General features: G+C 37.8%; 2 protein-coding genes and 1 long non-coding RNA gene across 5 annotated transcripts in view; 1 reads left to right on the top strand and 2 right to left on the bottom strand.

The window, feature by feature from the left end:
- The window catches only part of LOC133610678 (sulfotransferase 2B1-like), a 19645-nt gene extending 4204 nt beyond the window's left edge, over positions 1 to 15441 (bottom strand). Inside the window, exons 1-5 of the mRNA XM_061967184.2 lie at positions 15178 to 15441; positions 7382 to 7593; positions 3631 to 3757; positions 3459 to 3547; positions 3188 to 3368 (exon numbers count right to left, since the gene is read on the bottom strand). Coding sequence (XP_061823168.1) covers positions 3188 to 3368; positions 3459 to 3547; positions 3631 to 3757; positions 7382 to 7593; positions 15178 to 15316 — 748 coding nt within the window. The 5' untranslated portion in view covers positions 15317 to 15441. The remainder of the gene's footprint in view (positions 1 to 3187; positions 3369 to 3458; positions 3548 to 3630; positions 3758 to 7381; positions 7594 to 15177) is intronic.
- LOC133610679 (uncharacterized) lies at positions 14644 to 24636 on the top strand. 2 transcript variants are annotated; one of them, XR_009815910.2, is made up of 3 exons: positions 14644 to 14833; positions 20090 to 20198; positions 24214 to 24636. It is a non-coding gene; the product is annotated as an uncharacterized lncRNA (long non-coding RNA). The 2 variants fall into 2 exon arrangements; XR_012050709.1 differs by lacking the exon at positions 14644 to 14833 and adding an exon at positions 14931 to 15187.
- radil2b (Ras association and DIL domains 2b) overlaps positions 23581 to 24636 on the bottom strand; it is a 90020-nt gene continuing 88964 nt past the window's right edge. For both annotated transcript variants that reach the window (XM_061967182.1, XM_061967183.1), the window contains 2 exons: positions 24229 to 24368; positions 23581 to 24159 (listed from right to left, as the gene is read on the bottom strand). In XM_061967182.1, coding sequence (XP_061823166.1) covers positions 24066 to 24159; positions 24229 to 24368 — 234 coding nt within the window. In that variant the 3' untranslated portion in view covers positions 23581 to 24065. The remainder of the gene's footprint in view (positions 24160 to 24228; positions 24369 to 24636) is intronic.

The raw sequence follows: 24636 nt of genomic DNA, 5'->3' as shown, positions 1-24636 counted from the left end.
CCGAAAAATAGGGTAGTACTTTTAAGTGTGTTCTACTGTATATTACAGCACCAGAGATATAGCGTGGAAATACTTATTCACATCCTGGGTAATTTCTCTAAATTAGAACTAGGCTTCCATGTGCTGAAACCACAGGCGTTTGTTGTTCTGCCAAAACTTGGTCAACAGTCGCAGCTAAGATCATGAGCTTTGTTGTTACTTGTTCGCATTCCATTTTGTTAGAAATGCATGTTCTGACTTGTCATTCCACATAGCTCGAGTCAAAGCTGTGTTATTGATGTTTAAGATTAAGTGCATCTTGAATCGAGAGAGTTAATCTCCACTCCAGCTGTCGATGGCTAACAGCAGTCTCAGTTGGCCTGAAGTTCCGTGCCAAATGTCCGACGTTACGTCCCACTGTTGTCTCACCAATGTGGAGATGTGTTATGAGCTGCGTTTCCATTACACCTAGAAATGCGCAAAACCTAAATATCGCAATAAGAAACTGGTAATGGAAACATCCATATTTCGAAAAACCTTCCAAATATCGCTGAAACATTTTTGCGCCCTCATGAGGTGGTATTTGAGACGTTTCGATATTGAAGTGTTTCGCAAAAGCATGACGGAAACACCTTTTTCACATTTAGAGCTCACTTTAACATTGAACTGTCAAGTGGGCCGTAAGTCTCGGATCGGTCAGCCGGAGGGGTGCGAGGCGACACCGCCGCACAAGGCCATCTCACGGGTTCCTTGCCCGCAATAGAGACCAACCCACAGGCTCAAACAATGTCAAGGTTGATGAGGCAGGAGTGGAAGATGAAGTCCATTGAAAAGTTGCACAGTCAAAAGTTGGTAAACTTGAGATTGTCGCGTTGCAGATACAGTAGCGCCAAGATTAGTAAGTAAGTAAATAAGTAACATTTATTATCTTTCACAGACAAAAAGCCACAGTAAAGATGATGTTTGATAAGAAATTATCGAGTTTGAGCCCATTATCGAATCCTCTTATCGAACCGATTCCTTATCGAATCCAGATAGGTAGTTGTATATGGAAAAAAAAACAATATTTGGTTTAACAAAAGCTCATTTTTATTTTATAAGAAAAAAATACAATAAAATAAATAAATAAATATTGACTGTTACCCCCCTAAAAAAATAAAATAAATAAATATTGACTGTTGTTACCCAAGGTATATTAAGTGGGATTTTTCAGAAAAACAAATATATACAGTAACACAAAAACAACCTGTCTCTGTGATCACTATAAGTGTATAAATAATAATATAGTGTTAAATAAAATCAGTCCCTTGGGCACAAAACTGAAAATAATACAGCTCTCCAAAAAGTGTACTTCTGCTGCTATTGGAACATACCAACGACAAACACTATGACACTAAGAACACCATAGTCATCAATCAACAATTCTTCCCCCTTACATGAGAGCGAAGCCTGGCAATAATTGCATATTGCCTGTTCTACCCTCACTATACGTGTTGAGGTTATACAGCTTGGCAAACAGCTAACAAACAATCCAAAGCAGATTAATCCATTTAGGCTCTTTATTGTTGTTGATCTTGCTTTGTCTTTTCCTATCTTTACTTTTGTCTTGCACTGGACTGTTTTTTTTTTTTTTTAAACTGAAATACACACAATGACAAATGTATAAGCTATGTGATTTAATTAACATACTGAAATGTAATACACAATATGTAAATATTAGCTTCACACAAATATACAGTACTATCATCAAACAAATACTTCTGAGTGTTGAAACTATTTCGATGGTGGAAATATACGACTGGCAGCCATTTTAAGTCCTCAAAACATCCATTGAAACAGTGCATAAAAATCGTTTTTCAATAAACATCTTAGTATCAAACTTAACCACTTTCCACCTTAATATTGAGTTACATAAACAAGTTAAACAGTTTACTTACAGACTTATCTTTTCCAAGGCTTGTAAGCAGAGGTGGGTAGAGTAGCCAGAAATTGTACTCAAGTAAGAGTACTGTTACTTTAGAGATTTATTACTCAAGTAAAAGTAAGGAGTAGTCACCCAAATATTTACTTGAGTAAAAGTAAAAAGTATGTTGTGAAAAAACTACTCAAGTACTGAGTAACTGATGAGTAACATACACACACATATCATATATATATATATATATATATATATACACACACATATATATATATATATATATATCCAACGTCACCAGTGACTTCATCTGATTGGTGGAACGGAGTGAACGTCACCAGTGACTGTATTTGTTGAAACGCAGGCACTATGGAGGTCTGTTTGACAGACCAAAACAAACAAAGCATGCATTAACAGATCGATAAAAATTAGTAGCGAGTAGCGAGCTGAATGTAGATAAAAGTAGCGGAGTAAAAGTAGCGTTTCTTCTCTACAAATATCCTCAAGTAAAAGTAAAAGTATGTTGCATTAAAACTACTCTTAGAAGTACAATTTATCCCAAAAGTTACTCAAGTAGATGTAACGCAGTAAATGTAGCGCGTTACTACCCACCTCTGCTTGTAAGAGCTAACACTACTTGTCTCCTTCTCAATTGTCTCAACCCGGAAGTGCCCAAACTAATGACGCGTAGTATTTTCATATCGCCACAAGATGTCAGTAAGAGTCTACAATCAAATGGGCATAACATTGCAGGTCCCACAGGACATTTCCTGTACGTGGGAAGGGATTCGTTCCCAGGGATTCGCATAAAGAACCAACTCTTTTTCTTTACTATAGTGGCCTCGATAACTGGAACCGGTTCTCAAAAAGGGATTCGAGTCCATGGAATCGGTTCTTTTCTTATCGAACAACCGGGAGAACTGATTTCGAACATCATCCCTCGTGCTTCACAACACAATTAAAATATCAGAAATTACACCTCACATAAAAGGCCAGTATACAAGATTAGCTGGATGTGTTGTTCGTAGCGTCCACCCTTAACGGAAATCCCGCTATCTTAGAATATAATAGGCTATAAAACAAATACTGCACTGTAATACATAAATACAACTTAATTTAACACTTAACTTAGGTCAAAAACATGTAGAATATGCTTTAAAAAGTTTTTTATTTATTTGTTTTGTCCACAATGTAGTGGAGCCGCGATGTAGTGAGGTACGACTGTACTGGTTGCAAGAGCGACCTTTGGAGACCCCTACTATTGACCAACAAACAAGGCAAAAACAAACACACCTTTCCTTAGAAACTCAGTCTTTGTGTTGTCCATGATTTCCCTGGGAACTGCAGAGTAGTTGGACATGTTGTTTTTCTTCATGTTCTCAAACATGCACCGTTCTGCAATCTTCTCGATCACGTCATTGTCCAGAGATTTCTCCAAGAACTGAGCAATTCTAGCCACAGAGTCCTTCAGATCCTTCAGTATGAGAAACACACATCAGCTTACATATAGTATCTGCAGTGAATGTCTGAGAATTTTATTTGTAGATTTGTTTTTTATCCTAACCTTTGTCATCTCTTCATAGGAGATGTAGAATATTCGCTCTTTGTCATTCAGCCAGCTCTTAATGTGCTCAAACCACGAGCCAAACATAACTGGAAAATAGACATATGAGCACTTTTTATTAAAAAAAGTAGTGTTAGGTTAGTCTTATACCTTGCGTTTTGTCGAAAATAACCTTCTCCTTTCAGGAACTTATGAAGAAACTCGCTCTGTGGCCCAGGGTCAACCAGGAAGGAAGCCATCCCATGATAATGGAAGGTTGAAGTAAAGACATCTTTGGGGTTTCTCATGACATAGATGACCTGAATTTGGGAAATAACATCCACCATCAATATATGTATTCATCAATATTACATGACATACTGTACTTGAAGTGATTTTAAGCATGCGTACACTCTTTGTCTTGTGAAAAATAACTACAGGTTTTAAATAATATCATTATTTTTATATGTCATTGTGTTATGGATTTACATGTGTTGCTATTTAGACAAGAATGGCTATTTTCAGGGGACAGTAAACATTGCCATACAACCAATCCACTGACTTAAAACTACTTTTTTTTTTACCCTTTACTTTTTTGTAGTGTAGTCCCTTCAGGAGATAAAATGGTTGCTGATATGTGAACAATGTACTTATTTTGTTAGATACAATCGAGAAGTTGTACAAAGTCTATCCTGACTTCTTAGGGTCGTCTCTCGCCAATCACGCTTCAAATATTGCAGCTTAACCCCACCGCAAATCTTTGGGGATATTAATTTTTTTTTTTTTGAAGATTATTGTGCAAATTTGCCAAAACCTTGGCACACCTATCTTTGGACAGTTTCCCACATTCCTCTATGCAGCACCGCTCAAGCTTAATCAGGTTGGATGGGAAGCGTTGGTTTTCATACAGAATGTCTCTGTACATTCGCGCATTCAGCTTTCCCTTTATCCTGACAAGTCTCCCAGTTCCTGGCTCAGCAAAAACATCCCCACAGCATGATGCTGCCACCACCATGCTTCACTGTAGGGATGGTATCGGATTGTTGAGTGGTGCCTGGTTTCCTCCAAACATGACGCCTGGCATTTACTCCAAAAGGTTCAATCTTTGTCTCATCAGACCAGAGAATTTTGTTTCTCATGGTCTGAGAGTCTTTCAGGTGCATTTTGGCAAACTTCTACTAAGAAATGGCTCCGGTCTGGTCACTATACCATACAGACCTGATTGGTGATTGGCTGCAGAGAGGGTTTTCCTCTCTCCACAGAGGAATGCTGTTGGTCTGACAGAGTGACCGTAGAGTTCTTGGTCCCCTCCCTGACTAGATTAGGAGTGAATGCAGCGATGTACAGAGACATCGTGGATGAAAACCAACGCTTCCCATCCAACCTGATGAGAGGTGCTGCAAAGAGGAATGGGCAAAGAGGAATAGGCGGAACTGCCCAAAGACAGGTGTGCCAAGTATCAAACTGAAAGACTTGAGGCTGTAATTGTTGCCAAAGGTGCATTTATTGATTGAGTTTAGTTTATTTCAAACATGAACACACTTACAATGTAATACATCACACATAATTTCATATCATTTCTCTTTACATCATGTTCGAAAAAAAAGTAGGAAGAAGCAAAACTTATTTAATTCTACCCCTTTCCCACTTCAGTGCATTTACAAATACATATGTTCATTTACTGTCTTCTTTTTGTAACAATTACATCGGTAAATGATTAATACAGTAGTTCTTGCAATAGATAATTAAAGTCAGTCATGATTAACATACTGAGATGAAGAATATCCCGTTTTCAATAAGGTTGAAGGTATTTCTCACAATTCTTCTTTGTAAGCACTTTTAATTTGAACAGCCTCTTAAACTGGGTCATATTAGTACATTGTTTAACTTATTTGCTTAATCCCACATACAGATATGCTAAAGATCTTAGGTGTTGTACATGCAAAAGTTAGTTTTTCGTCAAAGGTTATATTTCTCCTCTGTTGAGAATAATTGTTGTACATTCCTGGGTAACAGGTTATAGTTTGCTTTGTGCATAATTTTAGCTGTTTGAAAATTTACCAAATTGTTGAATTTCAATATTTTTGATTCAATAAATAAAGGGTTTGTATGTCCCCTTTATACCCAACATTATGTATTATTCAAATGTATCTTTTTTGTAACACGGTTAGTGAATGAAGGGCAAATTTGTAGTTGTTTCCCCATATATCTACACAATAACTCAGATATTGTAACACTAGCGAGCAGAAGAGAATATGAAGTGATTTTTTCGGGACATATTTTGCTTTGTTCATTATTGAAATATTTCTTGCCACCTTATGTTGCATATTTTTATATGAGATTTCCAGTTAATTTCATCCTCTAATATTAGACCCAAAAATCTGGTTTATTTTACCCTTTCAATGTCTACTCTGTCTATTTGTATTTGTGTATGACCTTCTTTTCTATGTTACCAAATAATTATTTTAGTTTTACTGAGATTCAAAGATGGTTTGACAAAAACAGACTCTTTTTAATTAGTTAATTTAGTATGTTATTATTTGTATTAACTTCTGTGTGTTCTCTTCTGAACAAAAAGCAGTTGTGTCGTCTGCAAACAGTCCTTTACAAATGTTGTTTATATAATGATTAAACAATTGTGGTCCCAGTATTGATCCCTGAGGTACACCACAAGATATATCTAGCTGTGTTGACATATTTTCACCTATCTTCACGTATTGCTTCCTGCATCAACAAAGTATAGAGTAAAGGCTGGGAATACTTATGTACATGTGATTTTCTTTAGTTTTAATACATTTGCAAATAAAAAAACAACATTTTCACCTTGTCATTATGGGGTATTATGTGTAGAATTTTGAGGATTGAAATTAATTTATTCCATTTTGGAATAGGGCTGTAGCATAACAAAATGCGGAAAAAGTGAAGCACTGAATACTTTCCGGATACACTGTACTGTAGAAGAGAACATAAAAAGAGGGAATGATGGTGATCTTGGGGATGATTTTTGAATGAAAAATCCCAAACTAATCCATTTTGGAGACAAATTCACTCTTAACATTCAGACCACAAGATAATGTTATAAGAAGATTAAATTAAACATAAGATAATCAGGCATTTGCTGTCTTTGGTCGGAAGGGGGAAACCTGAAGCAAAAAAAGCCCAATTGTAGGTGTGTACCCCATTTTCAGGGTGTTATTTCATGTTTAGAGGGCTCTCTCATAACGTTGAAAAGGGTATTTATAAGGTTGTCAAGGGTTTTTTATACTCTGGCTATGAAAATATTTGATTCTAAATAATGATTTTTTCTTCTCAGAAATTCATTCGTCGTAGTCATATTCGGAACCAATCTTTTTTGATTGATTGAAACTTTTATTAGTAGATTGCACAGTACAGTACATATTCCGTACAACTGACCACTAAATGGTAACACCCGAATAAGTTTTTCAACTTCTTTAAGTCGGGGTCCACGTTAATCAATTCATGGTACACAGGGGACGAATGTATGGCTATAATCCTAGTAGTAATAATAATAATAGTAATAATAATAACAATAATAATAATAATAATAACAGAATGCACATGAAAAGGTGAACTGTATTTAGTCTTAATGTATTGTAAAATTACTCATCTCACAAGTAAGTTAAGGGTAAGTAGCAAGTACACAAATGATCACTTTAATGTTTTATAGTGTCAAACGGATGGGGACATTTCATGTACAAATAGACATTTTTAATAATGGCGAAAAGTTTGATTATGGAAAAGATAAATTACTTTGACATCTTTTCCACAGGGTAGATTAGATACCACTGTATCGTTTTGTTGTGGGTTTTTTTTATTACTTGATGATGACACAGCACATGTCAAAGGTAAAAAGCAACTCCACATGCAAGCATCACAAGGTAAGCCTCACTGATCCCCAACACAAGTTAGAAATAAGGATTTACCTTCGGCCTAACTTCAAAGAAAGATGGTGGCATCATATTGTGGTGGAAATGTGTGGTAAACATGCGTGGAGAAGGCCTGTCATCAAGATTGAGACTGCAACTACGAGCCTCCTCCAGCCAAGGAACACGGTCCCAGTTATGGAGGGTCTCCACTGAAGCAGGATCTCCTCCGCTCACGATGAGGGGCACGATCTCCTGCATCCAAGTTGTACCTAAAAAAATGTGCTTATTTTTTATTCTAAAAACAAAACCCTTTTATGAAAATAATAATAATAGCAAGTTATTTTATGTTATCAACTTACTGTCCTTTCTCTCCTTTGTGAGTGTAGCAGAACTCACTACACAAGAGTAGATGTTAATCTATTTAGTTGATTTAAAGTATTACAAGAATAATGTCTAAAAAAAAGTCATAAATCTAGGATGAAGAAAATATCTGCACATTTAGATGAATACTACTAATATTAATAAATAAATAAACCACATCAAAGCCTAAACAGTAGTTTCAGCCTTGATTTTCAGTACCCCACAATCAAATGATTAAGGCACCATTCAAGCTGAAAAATACACCACAAATGCCTGTAAAAGGTACTTTTAGCATTTTCTCCACAATGCTATGTACAACATAAATTGCACCAACACAGAATTGGGCAGGGACTTCAAACCCTAGTCTTTTCCTGAAACACAGGCAGATACTACGGCTGGACGATTAAGGCAAAAATAATAATCACAATTATTTTGATTGACAAGTTTAAATCACAATAACATAATTATTCATTAATTCAAAAACATGAGTATTAATTGTACCACCAAAACCCAACTTTAAATATAATTGAAAAGAGCAAAGTATATGAATAAACAACAAGTAAAATAATGATAATAATAACAACAATAAATTAAAATATAATGAAACAATAAAATTCAGCTTTGCCGTTACTTTCTTTTTAATTCTGTTTTTTACCTTTGACACCTATTTTACCATCAAAGAGTGTGCAATTTTTGTGTTATAAATAAAATGTACTAACATGCAAAAATCCTCACATTCAGGGGCGCCGCTAGGGATTTTGGGCCCCATGAAAAGAATCTTTACAGGGCCCCCAACACAGTGTCATTATTTTTTCTGTATTATAATTTCATCATCTTTAGGGGCCTCTCTGGGCCCCCCTCCATCATGGGCCCCTAGAATCCGTCTCCTTTACCCCCCCCTTTTCGGCGCCCCTGCTCACATTTGTTGGTGAAATACATTTTTGGACAATTTTGACCAACATTCTAAGTCAAAGCATAATCCATCCATCCATTTTCTACCGCTTGTCCCGTTTGGGGTCGCGGGTAAATGTATCAACGGCTTTGTTCACAACGCAGGCCAATTCTGATTTTTTTGCCCATATGCGACCTGCATTCGATTTTTTTATGTCAGTGTGAACAGTGCAATCCTGATCATATTTGTATGTGGAGATATATATATATATATATATATATATATATATATATATATATATATATATATATATATATATCCATCCTTTTGGGGTCGCGGGGGGCGCTGGAGCCTATCTCAGCTACAATCGTATATATATATATATATATATATATATATATATATATATATATATATATATATATATATATATATATATGTCTGTCTATGTATCTATCTATACGTGTGTGTATATATATATATATATATATATATATACACACACACACACACGTATAGATATATATATATATATATATACACACACACACACACACACACACACGTATAGATAGATACATAGACAGACAGACAGACATATATATATATACACGATTGTAGCTGAGATAGGCTCCAGCGCCCCCCGCGACCCCAAAAGGATATATATATATTATATATATATATATATATATATATATATATATATATATATATATATAAGGGCTGCATCAACTAATCGATTAAATCGATTAAAATCGATTATAAAAATAGTTGCCGATTAATTTAGTCATCGATTCGTTATATTTATGCTATGCGCATAGGCTTTTTTAAAATTATTATTATTTTTTTGTAATTTTTATTTCTTATTTTTTTTATAAACCTTTATTTATAAACTGCAACATTTACAAACAGCTGAGAAATAAGTATGGTGCCAGTATGCTGGGTTTTTTTTCTCAATAAAATAATTGAAATGTAGTTTGTCTCTTTACTCCGATTATTAATCGATTAATCGAAGTAATAATCAACAGATTAATCGATTATCAAATGAATCGTTAGTTGCAGTCCTAATATTTATATATATATATATATAAATCATAATATGACCCCTTTAATGGGCCTTGTAATCAGGTGTGCCTTTTGTATGAAAATAATAGTCGGCAGTGTGCCCAATGGTCCGAAAAATACGGTATATAAAGTTAAATTTAAAGTACCAATGATTGTCACACACACACTAGGTGTGGCGAAATGATTCTCTGCATTTGACCCATCACCCTTGATCACCCCCTGGGAGGTGAGGGGAGCAGTGAGCAGCAGCGGTGGCTGCGCCCGGCAATCATTTTTGGTGATTTAACCCCCAATTCCAACCCTTGATGCTGAGTGCCAAGCAGGGAGGTAATGGCTCCCATTTTTATAGTCTTTGGTATGACTCGACCGGGGTTTGAACTCACAACCTACCGATCTCAGGGCGGACATTCTTGATGTATGAAGTCAATAATTATGTAAATCAGGAAGTATTTAAATCTAATTTTTCATTAAATATATTATTGAGACATTTATATATTTATTTCAAATCACAATTAATGAATGAAATTATTATTTAAAGATGTATTTACGGTATTCGTTTCACTTTGTCCTGACATAATACAGAACATCGGCATGGACAAAAGGTGGAAAAATAACTTTTACTCTTTAATAGTTTATTTATAAATTTGTCTTGGCTGTCAAAATATGAATTATCTGTGTTTACAATCAGTCCATTGAGGACAATTCAGGCTGTATCACACCGGAGACATTTCAATCAATCAATCAATAATTTCTTATTTATATAGCACTTTTCATACACAGGCAAGTGGAAACAAAGTGCTTTAGAGAAAAAAAAAGGGAAGAGAAGAAAACATGTGCGCACGCATACACAGGGCACTATTGACAATAACAAAACATGGCATGGCACTGAGGATTGACGAAAAAACATGTTGAGGCATCCACACTGGAGAATACCTAAAATGAACACCATCTAATACTATGTTTACATTGCAGGCCAAAGTGGCCCAAATAAAGATTTTTTTTCCAGCTGACTGTTCACACTCAAGTTAAAGGTGTTTTTTAACAGACTCCAGTATAAACGCGCTCAGGCCCCAGTGTGGCCTCGACATCACTTGCATGCGCAGATCGATAAAATTAAGGCAATTAAGGTATATATATATATATATACACACACACACACAACACACAACCCACAACACACAACACACAACACACAACACACACACATACATACATACATACATATCAGTGACGTGCGGTGAGGTTCATGACTGGTGAGGCACTGACTTCATCACAGTCAGATTTACAAACATATGAACCCTAAAGAGTATCTTATTCACCATTTGATTGGCAGCAGTTAACAGGTTATGTTTAAAAGCTCATACCAGCATTCTTCCCTGCTTGGCACTCAGCATCAAGGGTTGGAATTGGGGGTTGAATCACCAACAATTATTCCCGGGCGCGGCGCCGCTGCTGCCCACTGCTCCCCTCACATTCCAGGGGGTGATCAAGGGATGGGTCAAATGCAGAGGACAAATTTCACCACACCTAGTGTGTGTGACAATCATTGGTACTTTAACTTTACACATACAAACTGTAGCACACAAAAAAGCACATTTAATAAAAAAAAACGTTATTATGGTCTTACCTTTACTTATAAGTGCAGGAACAGTGGTGTTCGTGTTGGACGAGTTGTGAATGAATGAAATATGAAATCCGTGCTGCAGTCTGCAGGTGTACCTAATGTTGTGTCCCTGCAGTCGTTCACGGCTCCTCCGACGCGAGCAAGGTGGTTTTTGCACTTTTTGGCTTCTTGTTAAGTGACTTTTTTTGGGTGGATTCGGTCTTGCACGTGGAGGGTTTGGTTGTGGGCTTTGGTTGGTGTGGCGCTCCCGTCGGGGGGTGCAGTCTGCGGCGAAGGTGCCTTAACCGGCACCAGGAGGCGGGGTTACGCGAGCCTCAGCCAGTGCGTCTTCGCAGCAGGTTTATGATTGCTCAGCACAAGAAATACTTTACACACATACAGTTGTTGACAAAATACACTGTACATTATATACCTCAGCTAACTAAACTATGGAAATGTATAATATAATTCATATAGCAATACGGTCTCACTGCACAGCAGGCCAGCAGTTAGCCGAGTCCGCAATCCATGTTGAGGCACAATTGAGTGACGTGCCTCAACTGGCTGCTGATCACCGCACCGTCTCTTCTCAGTATTTGAACGGCAAATGTGAAAATTCAGCGATTTTGAATAAAAATAATCTAAAACTGGTTAAGTTAAATGGAAAATAATGTTATAGTATAATCACTGGATACATATAACAATTTAATTATTTTTTTTTCTTTTTACATTTTTTTTCTTTCCATGATGGCAGGTGAGGCCCCTCTAGTGACCGCACGTCACTGATACACAGTGTTGGGTTAGTTACTGAAAAGCAGTAACTAGTTACAGTTACTAGTTACTTCATTTCAAAAGTAACTCAGTTACTAACTCAGTTACTTACACCAAAAAAGTAATGCGTTACTGTGAAAAGTAACTATTTAGTTACTTCTTTTTTCTTTTCTTTTTTTAAAGCTCCAATTAATGCCCTTTTAGCCTTCATTTCAGTACTGTTATTGCACTGGAGAATAATACAATCTGTTGATCAACTTGACATGCATTTGCATCACTCAACTCTGCTAAGCCATGTGGTCTACATACAACACACAAAGACAAAGATATGTTACAAAGGCCAATTTGTTTCTGGCCAGAACAAATTGACAAAACTATTTTAAATAGCTGCAACATAACATACATAAGTAACAAACAGCATAATAACAGCATAGATGTAAACCAAGAAAGGCACACATTACATACACAAAGTCTAACCAGGCATTTTCTTCCTCAAGTAATTTTTATACAAAATCATGTCTGAAACCCAGAACACTACACATTTCCCCAGTTTTAGTTTAGAGATAAGGAAAGATTGGCCTGGCCCACTAGGATCCCTCTTTATGTTTGTGAACTTTATAGTCTATACATTTAGAGTGATGTGATAATCAAACACTCTAGAAGTCTAGAATGAAAGAGTATATAAGAGAATTGACAGCAACGTTCCCTCTCAGGAGCGCGCATGTGCAATTGCGCACTGCTCAAGCGTCCTCTGCGCACGGCAAATCTATGCCATGCACAAAATCAAATAAAAAAATAAGCGCATAACAATTTTCGACACGACACGGACACGACAGAGAAAACCGTTTTCGTCATCATTGTTCAAATATTGTAACGTCTGTCGAGACGCTTTGAGGACATGAATTCCATCCATCACTTTACTGAGCAAAACTCTTTACTGTCGGCCATAAACACATCACCAAAACATTAGTAAAAAAAATGATATCTAGCAAAACTGGTCATTTTCTGCAGTACAAACCAGACCAAAAGCAACTTTGTTATATCAACAGCAGCCGCTCGCTCTCTCACGTGCGCCAACACTTGCACATATGGCACTTAGCCAGTGATGCGTTTACAGCCACACAAAAAGTCGGACAACTCCAACACCACACAAAGTGTCATTACAGGTCGTTACACTATGATTTACCAATCAAATGTGTGCTTATTCTAGTGTCATTTATTAGGAATCTTAATTTATAAATATTAATCATTAAATGCTGTTAGTATATTAAATAAATACTAATAAAAATATATTTTTTACAAACAGGAAGTTGCAGGAATGTACACATGATCCCCTGCTTACATCTCATTGTGCAACATGTGAATGTTTTAATGGGAACTAAATGCAATGTCTGAAAGGGGTACAAATTATTTCCAAAGCAGGACCTCCACCCAGACAAACAATACAAGTACACAGTTCATGAAAAACAATATTTTTTGTTATTGTCATTATAAGTGGGCCTAAACACTTATATTAGAAATGGAAATGACTGCTGTCATTTGATTCTAATAATAAGAGAATGTTGTCTGTCTATCTGTGTTGGCCCTGTGATGAGGTGGGGACTTGTCCAGGGTGTACCCTGCCTTCCGCCCGAATGCAGCTGAGATAGGCTCCAGCGACCCCGAAAGGGACAAGCGGTAGAAAATGGATGGATGGATGGAGATGTAAGTTGTTATTTAGTGAGGTTTGGGACAGGTGTGCTGCTGGTGTAGCCACAGTGTGCACGTCTAAAGTTGCTCACATGGACTCCACTCAATGCTCAGGGACTTTTTGCATTTTCTCACACATGAACAATTAGAGGGAACATTGATTGACAGATTGTGTACCTTCAGCGGTGAATGGTGGTGGTGGTGGAGGTGAAGTGGCATCAGAGTCTCTGTCTCTCTTTACTAGCTTCGTCGAAGCATGTTGCTATGTAGCTTGTTTCAGCAGATTTGAATTGCTGTTTTGGGCAGTAGATGGCATCTTTGATCCAAAGCACAATTTACATTTAACTAAAATGTTATTTTCTTTGTGCTCGACAAAAGAAAAGTAGTGAAAATATCTTCATGTTAGCAAACTCGACTTCTGGCTTCGCCATGATCAGACACGCCCCCCCCCCTCGCCCCCCACACTCACACTCAGAAAACACCCACACAGAGCGCATGTCTCTCTCTCTTCTCCGGCTTGTGACACAAGAAGAATCAGAACGACACAGCAGCCCTCCGATAAAACACACTTTATACTACATAAAAAGTAACGTAAAATAACGCAGTAACGCATCATGTAGTAACGGTAACGGAGTTACTGAATATAAAAAAATAACGCGTTAGATTACTAGTTACCGCCGAAACTAACGGCGTTACAGTAACGCGTTACTCCCAACACTGCTGATACATATATATATATATATATATATATATATATATATATATATATATATATATATATATACACACACACACACACACACATACATACACGCATACATATTCCTCGAGCACTAATTGACTGAAAGCACTTAGCCGATGATGTCATATTATGGGTGGGAAAATGCATTTTTAGACATAATGATTTGCCTGAGCAGCTAGGAGACACAGAGAGTAACAAGCAGTAGAAAATGAATCAGAAAGGACAGATTAAAAATAAAAAAATTAAAAAATTAAAAACTTTTATTTTTTAACTTGGGACTTCCTGCGGGCTGGATTTTGGACACTGGCGAGCCGTAGTTTGGGGACCCCTGGTGTATACCCACCGACCACTTGGCTACATAGCGAAAGATGAGGCACTACAACAACAGTAAGCCACACCGTTAAAACTCAATTAACTCAAGTACAATATACTGTACATACTGTAGTGAGGGCGCCACTTGAAACACGATAGCTGCACACTCACCATTATTCCCTACTTTCTAGTGCGGACGTGTTTCCGTGTAAGTCTACGGAAATGGTGGATGGATGAGTCTTCTCTTTGCGCCAGTTTTGACAAGTCGTGTACTTAAATATTTATAATACAATTTTCGACGTTTTGAGTCTACTCACAGCCCATTTATCATGGATACGTACATAAGAACTTTATCATGGATACGTACATAAGAACTTTATAATGGATACGTACATAAGAACTGTTGGCAAAGCACTTACCGGACTTGGGGTAAGTGACGATGAGAATGTCATCGGGTCGAAAAGTGAAAGTCTCGTAGCGCCTCAGACTGTGCGGGGGGTGAATGAGAGTGGGCAGTGGGACCCCTTTGTACACCGTGTACAAGTCTGTCTCCGCCATAGTGGGAAGTAGCACAAATAATTGAAAAACAATCCCAGCTGTTGTCGTTTTGGCCAGCTGAGATTCAACCAGCAACACTTCCGGTGTCTTAACGTTGACGTAAGAGATGCCCGACCGGAGAAAACTACTTTATACAGTTTTGTACTGTTTTTGTACTTATTTTGATTATTATTATTTCTCGATTGTTTGTAAATGTTGCAGTTTATAAATACAGGTTTCCATCCATTTTCTACCGCTTGTCCCTTTTGAGGTCAAAAACAAAAAACAAAAGAACCTTATAGTTACAGTAATGCGGTGGGCGGACCGATCCAAATATCGATAGTCTTCACGCCAAGTGTTCTGTCGATCAGTATCAGATCGATACTAGCCGGACGAGATCGATTTTTCCCCGTTGCATTTCGCAATTATTCATGTTATGGCTTTTCATATTGTAACAGTGTTGATATTGTTATATTTATATTGTTTACAAAGTTAGGGAACACGTCTTTGGACACATGAGGTCAAATACCCAAAGGATTTATAACAGGGGTGTCAAACGTATGGCCCGAGGGCCGGATCAGGCCCGCGAACAGGTCTTATCCGGACCGCGGGATGAGTGTGCTAAGTATAAAAATTCACCTGAAATTTTTCAATGAAAGAAACTGCTGTTCTAAATGTGTCCACTGGATGTCACAATAGGAATCCTTTGTATCTTTGTAGGTCCATCCATGCATCCATTTTCTACCGCTTGTCCCTTTCAGGGTAGTGGGGGGTGCTGGAGCCTATCTCAGCTGCATTCAGGCGGAAGGCGGGGTACACCCTGGACAAGTCGCCACCTCATCACAGGGCCAACACAGATAGACAGACAACATTCACACTCACATTCACACACTAGGGCCAATTTAGTGTTGCCAATCAACCTATCCCCAGGTGCATGTCTTTGGAGGTGGGAGAAAGCCGGAGTACCCAGAGGAAAACCACGCAGTCACGGGGAGAACATGCAAACTCCACACAGAAAGATCCCGAGCCCGGGATTAAATTCAGGACCTTCGTAGATGATGCTGCATATGCACAAAATAAACCACATGATGTTATTATATGAGTCGTGGAAAATGAGCAAACTACATAAATAACATCCTGTGATTTGATTTTGATATACATATGTTTTATCTTGATAGATTGAAAATTAACACCAATGAGTTGACTGATGAACATTATCACATCATTTATTCAGAAAATATAAACAACGACAAATAAAGATAGAATACTATTAAGTTAAAGTTAAAGTACCAATGATAGTCACACACACGAGGTGTGGTGAAATTAACCTCTGCATTTGACCCATCCCCTTATTCCACCCCCTGGAATGTGAGGGGAGCAGTGAGCAGCAGTGGTGGCCGCACTCACGAATCATTTTGGTGATTTAGCCCCCAATTCCAACCCTTGATGCTGAGTACCAAGCAGGGAGGTAATAGGTCCCATTTTTATAGTCTTTGGTATGACTAGGCCGGGGTTTGAAGTCACAACCTACCGATCTCAGGGCAGACACTCTAACCACAAGGCAACTGAGCAGGCTATTAACTGCAACCTACTCAGTCATACCAAAGACTATAAAAATGGGACCCATTACCTCCCTGCTTGGCACTCAGCATCAAGGGTTGGAATTGGGGGTTAAATCACCAAAATGATTCCAGAGCGTGGCCACCGCTGCTGCTCACTGCTCTTCTCACCCTCAGGGGGTGAGCAAGGGGATGGAAATGCAGAGGACAAATTTCACCACACCTAGTGTGTGTGAAAATCATTGGTACTTTAACTTAACTTTAACATGTAAGTGTAAAAAAAAACCAACAACATTATGATTTTTACATTTTTAGAATGTGCTTGTTCTATTTTTAAACGAAGAAAACAATCTGAAGTTGTCTTTATTTTTAAGTTATAGTGCCGTGATTTTACCAGTCCGGCCCACTTGGGAGTAGATTTTTCTCCATGTGGCCCCCGATCTAAAATGAGTTTGACACCCCTGATTTAGAATGAGAGCCAATAGTATTTTTTGCTTATGTTTAGTTATTTTGCACTTTATTTTGCTCTAACAATTGTTTAAATATGTAAAGAGAACACAACACTGTTACTTTGTCATATTCATGCAATAGTTGATACTAGGGATGTCTGATAATATCGGCCGATAAATGCGTTAAAATGTAATATCGGACATGATCGATATCGGCTTTTTTTTTTATTATCGGTATCGTTTAAAAAAAAATTAAATCAACATAAAAAACACAAGATACACTTACAATTAGTGCACCAACCCCAAAAAACTCCCTCCCCCATTTACACTCATTCACACAAAAGGGTTGTTTCTCTCAGTTATTAATATTCTGGTTCTTACATTATATATCACTATAGATCAATACAGTCTGCAGGGATACAGTCCGTAAGCACACATGATTGTGCGTGCTGCTGGTCCACTAATAGTACTAACCTTTAACAGTTAATTTTACTCATTTTCATTAATTACTAGTTTCTATGTAACTGTTTTTATATTGTTTTACTTTCTTTTTTATTCAAGAAAATGTTTTTAATTTATTTATCTTGTTTTATTAATTTAAAAAAAAGTACCTTATCTTCGCCATACCTGGTTGTCCAAATTAGGCATAATAATGTGTTGATTCCACGACTGCATATATCTGTTGAGATCGGTATCGGTTGATATCGGTATCGGTAGTTGGACAATATCGTAATATCGGATATAGGCAAAAAGCCATTATCGGACATCCTTAGTTGATACAAATATCTTCCTGCTTGCTAAAAATTGTCATTTTTATTCTAAATTATAATTATTTAACAAATCAAAGGCAAAATCACAAAGTATTTTATTCACCTTGCAACTTCCCAAGTAAAATGAATAATAATAATAAAAAGTATCCATTGGTAATGGATACTAAACGTAACATTTGGCTTTACATCGATATCAACAGCTGTGCCTACCCCTGTTACTTAGTTAATGACTATAGCTTTAGTTATTTAATATTAATTTATGCATTATTTAGGAGCACTCTCCTATCGTACTACAGCGCTTCCATTATGTAATAATTAGCATATATTTCACAAAATGTCTATTATTATGTTGACACTGGTGTAGAATGAGTTTCTAATTTTGGATCCCCTTTTTTACATGTTTCCCTCTGCCAACAACCATACCACTATACATGATTGTTTTGTGCTTAGCAAAACAATGTATTCCAACATTAAACAATTACTGGACAATAATAGCATTTAGTCCGAATCTGAACGATGAGAAATGATTGTTGCATTTTGGTGTATTCTGCAATTAAGCCAGTAAGTGGCGGCAAAGACCAACACAGCCTATTTCAATGTCTGCACATCCATCCATCCATTTTCTACCGCTTATTCCCTTTTGGGGTCACGGGGGGCGCTGGAGCCTATCTCAGCTACAATCGGGCGGAAGGCATCCACTATTGCAAATTGGAAAACGCCCTGTTTCCTGCGCACAGGGGCGTACGTAGCAGGGAAATCTGGGCCTCCCATCACTCCCCAAACCGAACGTCCCCATTCTTAGTATGTTTACATGCAATAAAAAACGATTATTGCAGGGATTTGGTTGAAACCATCTTTTTAAAACATATGTAAAACAAAAACAATTTATTAGGTTTTTGATTTTTTAAAGATGGGATTAACATATCTAGAACACATGGATAAACCCTTAAATGTGTTTAGAAAAATAGATATGGATTTTTATTTTTACCAAAAAAAAAAAAAATTATGGAATTTTCCAGAATCCATTGTCAAGTCGCCACCTCATCATAGGGCCAACACAGATAGACAACATTCACACTCACATTCACACACTAGCAGGGCCGGCCCGTGGCATAGGCCGTATAGGCAAATGCTAAGGGCGCCGTCCATCAGGGGGCGCCACGCCAGTGCCACAAATGTTGGAGAAAAAACAAGAAGAAAAAAAAAGTTGGTACTATTATTTCTAAATACAAAAAATAATCCCACGTTAATTAAAATGCAAAGTAAAGCCTATTTAATAGAAATATTATTTGTAACAACATTACGCCCCCCCCCCCCCCCTCTTCCCCCGCACGGTGCGCCCCCTCCCTTCCCGTATCATGACTCTTTTTGGACGTCACCACATCAAAAAATCAACACAAGATGTCAAAACGGCCAAAACTGTCAGGTGCCCAGGGAAGAAAAAAGAGAAAAGAAGAGGAGGAGAAACGAGAAAAGACAGAGGTAGCAGGTAGGTGAGCCGAACATGAAATTATTTGTCTGTTACAGAATGTGATAGTAACCCGGCTTTTTAGCATTAAGCTAATGTCACATGATTCGGCAATTGCTAATCAATAAATAGCTAGTTCTGTTTTAACGTCGGGTTAATATTGTGGAGGGGGCTAAATTGTTATAGAAAATAATAATGTAACGTTAGGTAATTACAGTACTACCACCTTACATTTTTCAGGGACATTTGTATTAGACCTTTTAAGCAGCTGTTTTTTGTTTACATTGTTATTGCCTTCTGGTTAGCTATGTTTGCCCTGCAGGTAATAGTCACTTTTCCACCCCTTTATATATTAGGTATAGTTGTAAGTAAAAAAAAAAAAAAGGTCAAAGACAAAGCTATTCGGTTTCTTGTGAGTATATACACTTCACTGCCGATGTGGGGGGGCGCCACCTAAAATCTTGCCTAGGGCGCCAGATTGGTTAGGGCCGGGCCTGCACACTAGGGACCATTTAGTGTTGGCAATCAACCTATGCATGTCTTTGGAGGTGGGACGAAGCCGGAGTACCTGGAGGGAACCCACGCAGTCACGGGGAGAACATGCAAACTCCACACAGAAAGACCCGAGCCCGGGATCAAACCCAGGACCTTCTTATTGTAAGACACCAGCACCGGCATTGTGTTGTAAATACAACGACATATACGACTCCACCCTCGGCCGCCCACTAACTGGCCGAGAGTTAGTGGGCGGCCGAGGGTGGAGTCGGCTCTCTTGGTTGCTTTGTTGGGTCTGCTCCTGTCTCTGACCATGCTCCCCCCACCCCAGCAGACTGTTGATTGATTTAAACTTTTATTAGTAGATTGCACAGTTCAGTACATATTCAGTACAATTGATCACTAAATGGTAACACCCGAATACGTTTTTCAACTTGATTAAGTCGGGGTCCACGTAATCAATTCATGGTAAGACGATGGCGAGGAACACCGCAGAGGCCACCACAGTGTATATGTTTTGTTGTTGTTATTGTTGTTGTTTTACTTCTGTAGCTGTGTGTAGAAATGGCTTGACCCCAAGGCTTAGACTGAATATTTTTTTTCTCACATTTCTAACACAATTGTTCACTTCCTTTTTCGATCTTAAACACAACAACAATGAATGAATAAATACATATCAATACAGTTCAGAAAGATAGGTAGTTAATTTACTCAATGGTTCACATAATTTACTGAATATGTAATAGAATATGTGTCATTCATCAATAGGGGTGGGAATCGAAAACCAGTTGCAGTGTATCAATTCCTCGGAATCGCTTGCCATTTCATCGTGCGATTTTCTTAACGTCATTACGCAACGTGCGAAGTGACGTCAGCAACAGCGCTACGTTAAATAATTCCAAGGTTGCTATTTCCTCAAGATGAGGACATACTGCTGAAAACATTTGAACAGACAGCATGCAATGAATGTCGCGTTTTTGAACTGCACCGATCTCATCCCAGGCAGCAGCGGTCATTTCGGGAGAACATCCACACCGTAACGCAACATAAACACAACAGAACAAAAACCCAGAACCCCTTGTAGCACTAACTCTTCCGGGACACTACAATATACACCCCCGCTACCCCTAAACCCGCCCCCCCAACCCCGCCCACCTCAACTCTTCATGCTCTCTCAGGGAGAGCATGTCCCAAATTCCAAGCTGCTGTTTTGAGGCATGTTAAAAAAAATAATGCACTTTGTGACTTCAATAATAAATATGGCAGTGCCATGTTGGCATTTTTTTCCATAACTTGAGTTGATTTATTTTGGAAAACCTTGTTACATTGTTTAATGCATCCAGCGGGGCATCACAACAAAATTAGGCATAATAATGTGTTAATTCCACAACTGTATATATTGGTATCTGTTGACATCGGTATCGGTAATTAAGAGTTGGACAATATCGGAATATCGGCAAAAAAGCCATTATCTTTATTTCTATGCTGTGCCTCATAAAGGGGAACTGCACTTTAAAAAAAAATAATTTTTCCTATTGTTCACAATCATTATGAAAGACATGGCAACAGTGGGATTATTATTTTTAAAACATTCTAAATATTAAATAAATATAAATAAAAGTCAACTTACAGCGGAGCCAATGGAAGCTCATCTTTCACCCATAAAATCCAACAAATAACCATTTAAAAAACACCAACTATATTCCTTTCACATTTTGTGATTTGACTATTAACCAAGTATTAGTGATATTGTTATTGAAAGCGCTAACGTAGACAAACTATTTATAGCGGCGCCGTGATCACTTCCGTGTGCCCCTATGTTTACATCATCAAGTCGTCCGCCACTTCCTTGCTCCCTGTAAGTTTATTGTAGATCATAAATCATGCATCTCACCTGGAAAGAAGAAGTCTGAGTAGGTGTTCCGACAAGTTGGAACACTTTGACAGCCATTTAGGACCCGAAACTGGCGAGCACAACACAAAAAGACTCTTGGTTCCCCCCTCCCCCACCCCTTTTATTTGTGCATTCACATACAAATACATGTACAGTATATACTCACATACACACAATTATTCATACATATAGACATACATACATACGCGCACACATAGGTACCTACGCTCCCACATACATACACATATACAGTGCATACCTACACACTTCAGGTACATACATCCACACGTACATTCACTGTACAAACATACATATACACATACTGTACATATTCAAGTACATATGCATACCTACAGTCATGCATACACTCACGTTTCCTCAATCATATATCAACGTTGTTGCTCTAGGGGAAACTGGGTAGCACACGGCACACTGACAAAGCTTAACCTATTGTTACTATAACAATCTACAGGGTTAATAGATTGCTTCTCTTTCTTCCACTCCATTTATCTGCTTTCTTTTGTATTTCAAGTTATCATTACACATATGTATTGTTGCATTTGAAACAATTATATTGTTGATAATAGAGGTAATTATTATTATTATTCATTATCAATAGTGCTATTTCTTTTGGTATTTGTATTGCTCCATTTGTAGTGTAATAATGTTCATTGTCATTTCTGTGTTATGAATATGTATTTCACTAACTGCTTCTATGCTATCACTTTTTATATCATATTTGTACATATCCTATTTGCTGATGTTGTTCTGTTGTTGTTCTTCTTCTTTTTGTGTTGGTTGTTGTCTCTCTGTCTTATCCCCCTTTTCCCTGCAATTTCCCTGTTTTTCCTTTTTTCTCTTTCTATCCCTTCCTGCTCCGGTCCGGCTGCGCTAAGATAAATCTATTTAATAAAGTCAAATAGAAATATGGCAACCAGAGAAGTATCCCACACTTCTCTTGTGTAAAGTAAATCTGTACAGCCGATATGGGCATCTACATCAACTATATGATTTGCCTGAGTAGCTGGACAGGACAAAAAAAAAAAAGGCCAACTCTTGTAATTTTTCGGACACGATAATGGCTTAAATAATTTCAAACACATATCATTACGATAACCTCAAATATGTTTGTCCTGAAGTTATTAATCAGTTGTGGACAGAAGAAGCACAAAAAGCGGTATGCGCTTTCGTGGCGACGGGAATCAATTTTTGACACGGATTTAGTTTTTGGAGCAACACCGATAGCAGCAAATAATATATTTGACTAACAGTTGTGTCAATGTCAGAATTGACGACTCGCCTGCTGATGGCATCATAGCAGTAAAAATTAAATGTGTCCTGTTCGCTATCTCCCTGGTGTACAAATATTACATGTTAAAGCCAGACATATTGGTTTTGGCGGCAACTTCCTTATCCTGCAAGGAAAGGCATCTGATTGGCTCTCGCTTATACCTAACCCCCACCCCTCTTTCAACTTCACTACATGTAGCTTTTTACTGCCCATCATTGAGTGTTATAAGTTATCTATATATTTGTCAATACAATTAAAGTTTAAAATTTAGTTCTGCCTCTTCTTTCGTCCTTGTCACAATGTGTCAGAGCATATATGATAGTTAATTACTTCTGATTTACAATCAGATGGAAAATGAGTGATGCCCATTTCACTGTAAGCTTTATTTTGATGTAGAAATGACTGCTGAAAGAATTCACACTGCAGTAAAAACGTGTGAAAATCAACCCCGTTCTCCTCTACACGTTGAAGTAAAAGTGCACTTTTTGGAACACACAGGACTAGAATGATAAGACACTCAATTCAGATTCATTTAAAAAAAATATATATACACAGGAATAAACATAGCGTTACTGCAATTTGAGTAATCAAACCATTTAAAAAAAATGATTTGAACATACTGTAATTACACTGCATTTTGTCTTCAGAGCCTTATTTATGAATCAGTGTCATTGTCATCCCCAAAATATAAAAACTCTTTAAGTTTCTTATCAGCAGATTGTTCCACTGGGTTATGGTCGAGGGTGGGTTTGTGATTCTTTGCAAACTTTGAAAACAGCATGTTTTAGTTCATTCGGCTGCTTCGGCAGTAACTTGGTGAGAAAAATGCAACCAAACACAAATGTCAGCATTCAGTCTGTACAGCTTTGGCCATCCAATCAGATCTTGCCACCAGTAGCCTCAGCCTATCGCCTGACGACTGCATTAGCTCTTTGCCACTGATCAGAAAGAGAGAGAAATATTTAAAAACATTTTCACCCCTTTTTTTGTAGATCTGCTGGGTTTACTTTTGGCAGTGAGGGCCAAGCAGACTGACTCCATTAACAGCAAGGATCCTGTCTCCTGGTTTCAGCTTGTCGCAGCGGGCTGCAGGAGTGTCTGGGACCACCGCCCTGATGAAGATACCTTTCACCTTCGATGGGAGATCCTGGAACATGAGGTCATGTTGTGAACAACACTCTTAAGGGTAATGTCCTTATACTGTCCTGTATAGCCAGCTGCAATGCACTCAATGATCAAGGTCCAGATGCATCGTTAGTACCAGGACATTCAAACACGGCCGATATACGCGCAGCCCCCTTCTTATGTGGTCACACTCACAAGACACATTGTGCATTTTGATTTTTGATACTTAATTTAAAGTGGCATCATGATCCTTTTATCCTCATCTCAATGGATGTTTGCAGGTGTCTCAA

This window comes from Nerophis lumbriciformis, linkage group LG11, assembly GCF_033978685.3.
Source record: "Nerophis lumbriciformis linkage group LG11, RoL_Nlum_v2.1, whole genome shotgun sequence".
In the NCBI taxonomy this organism is placed as follows: domain Eukaryota; kingdom Metazoa; phylum Chordata; class Actinopteri; order Syngnathiformes; family Syngnathidae; genus Nerophis; species Nerophis lumbriciformis.
This window is presented reverse-complemented; position numbering and strand designations above follow the sequence as displayed.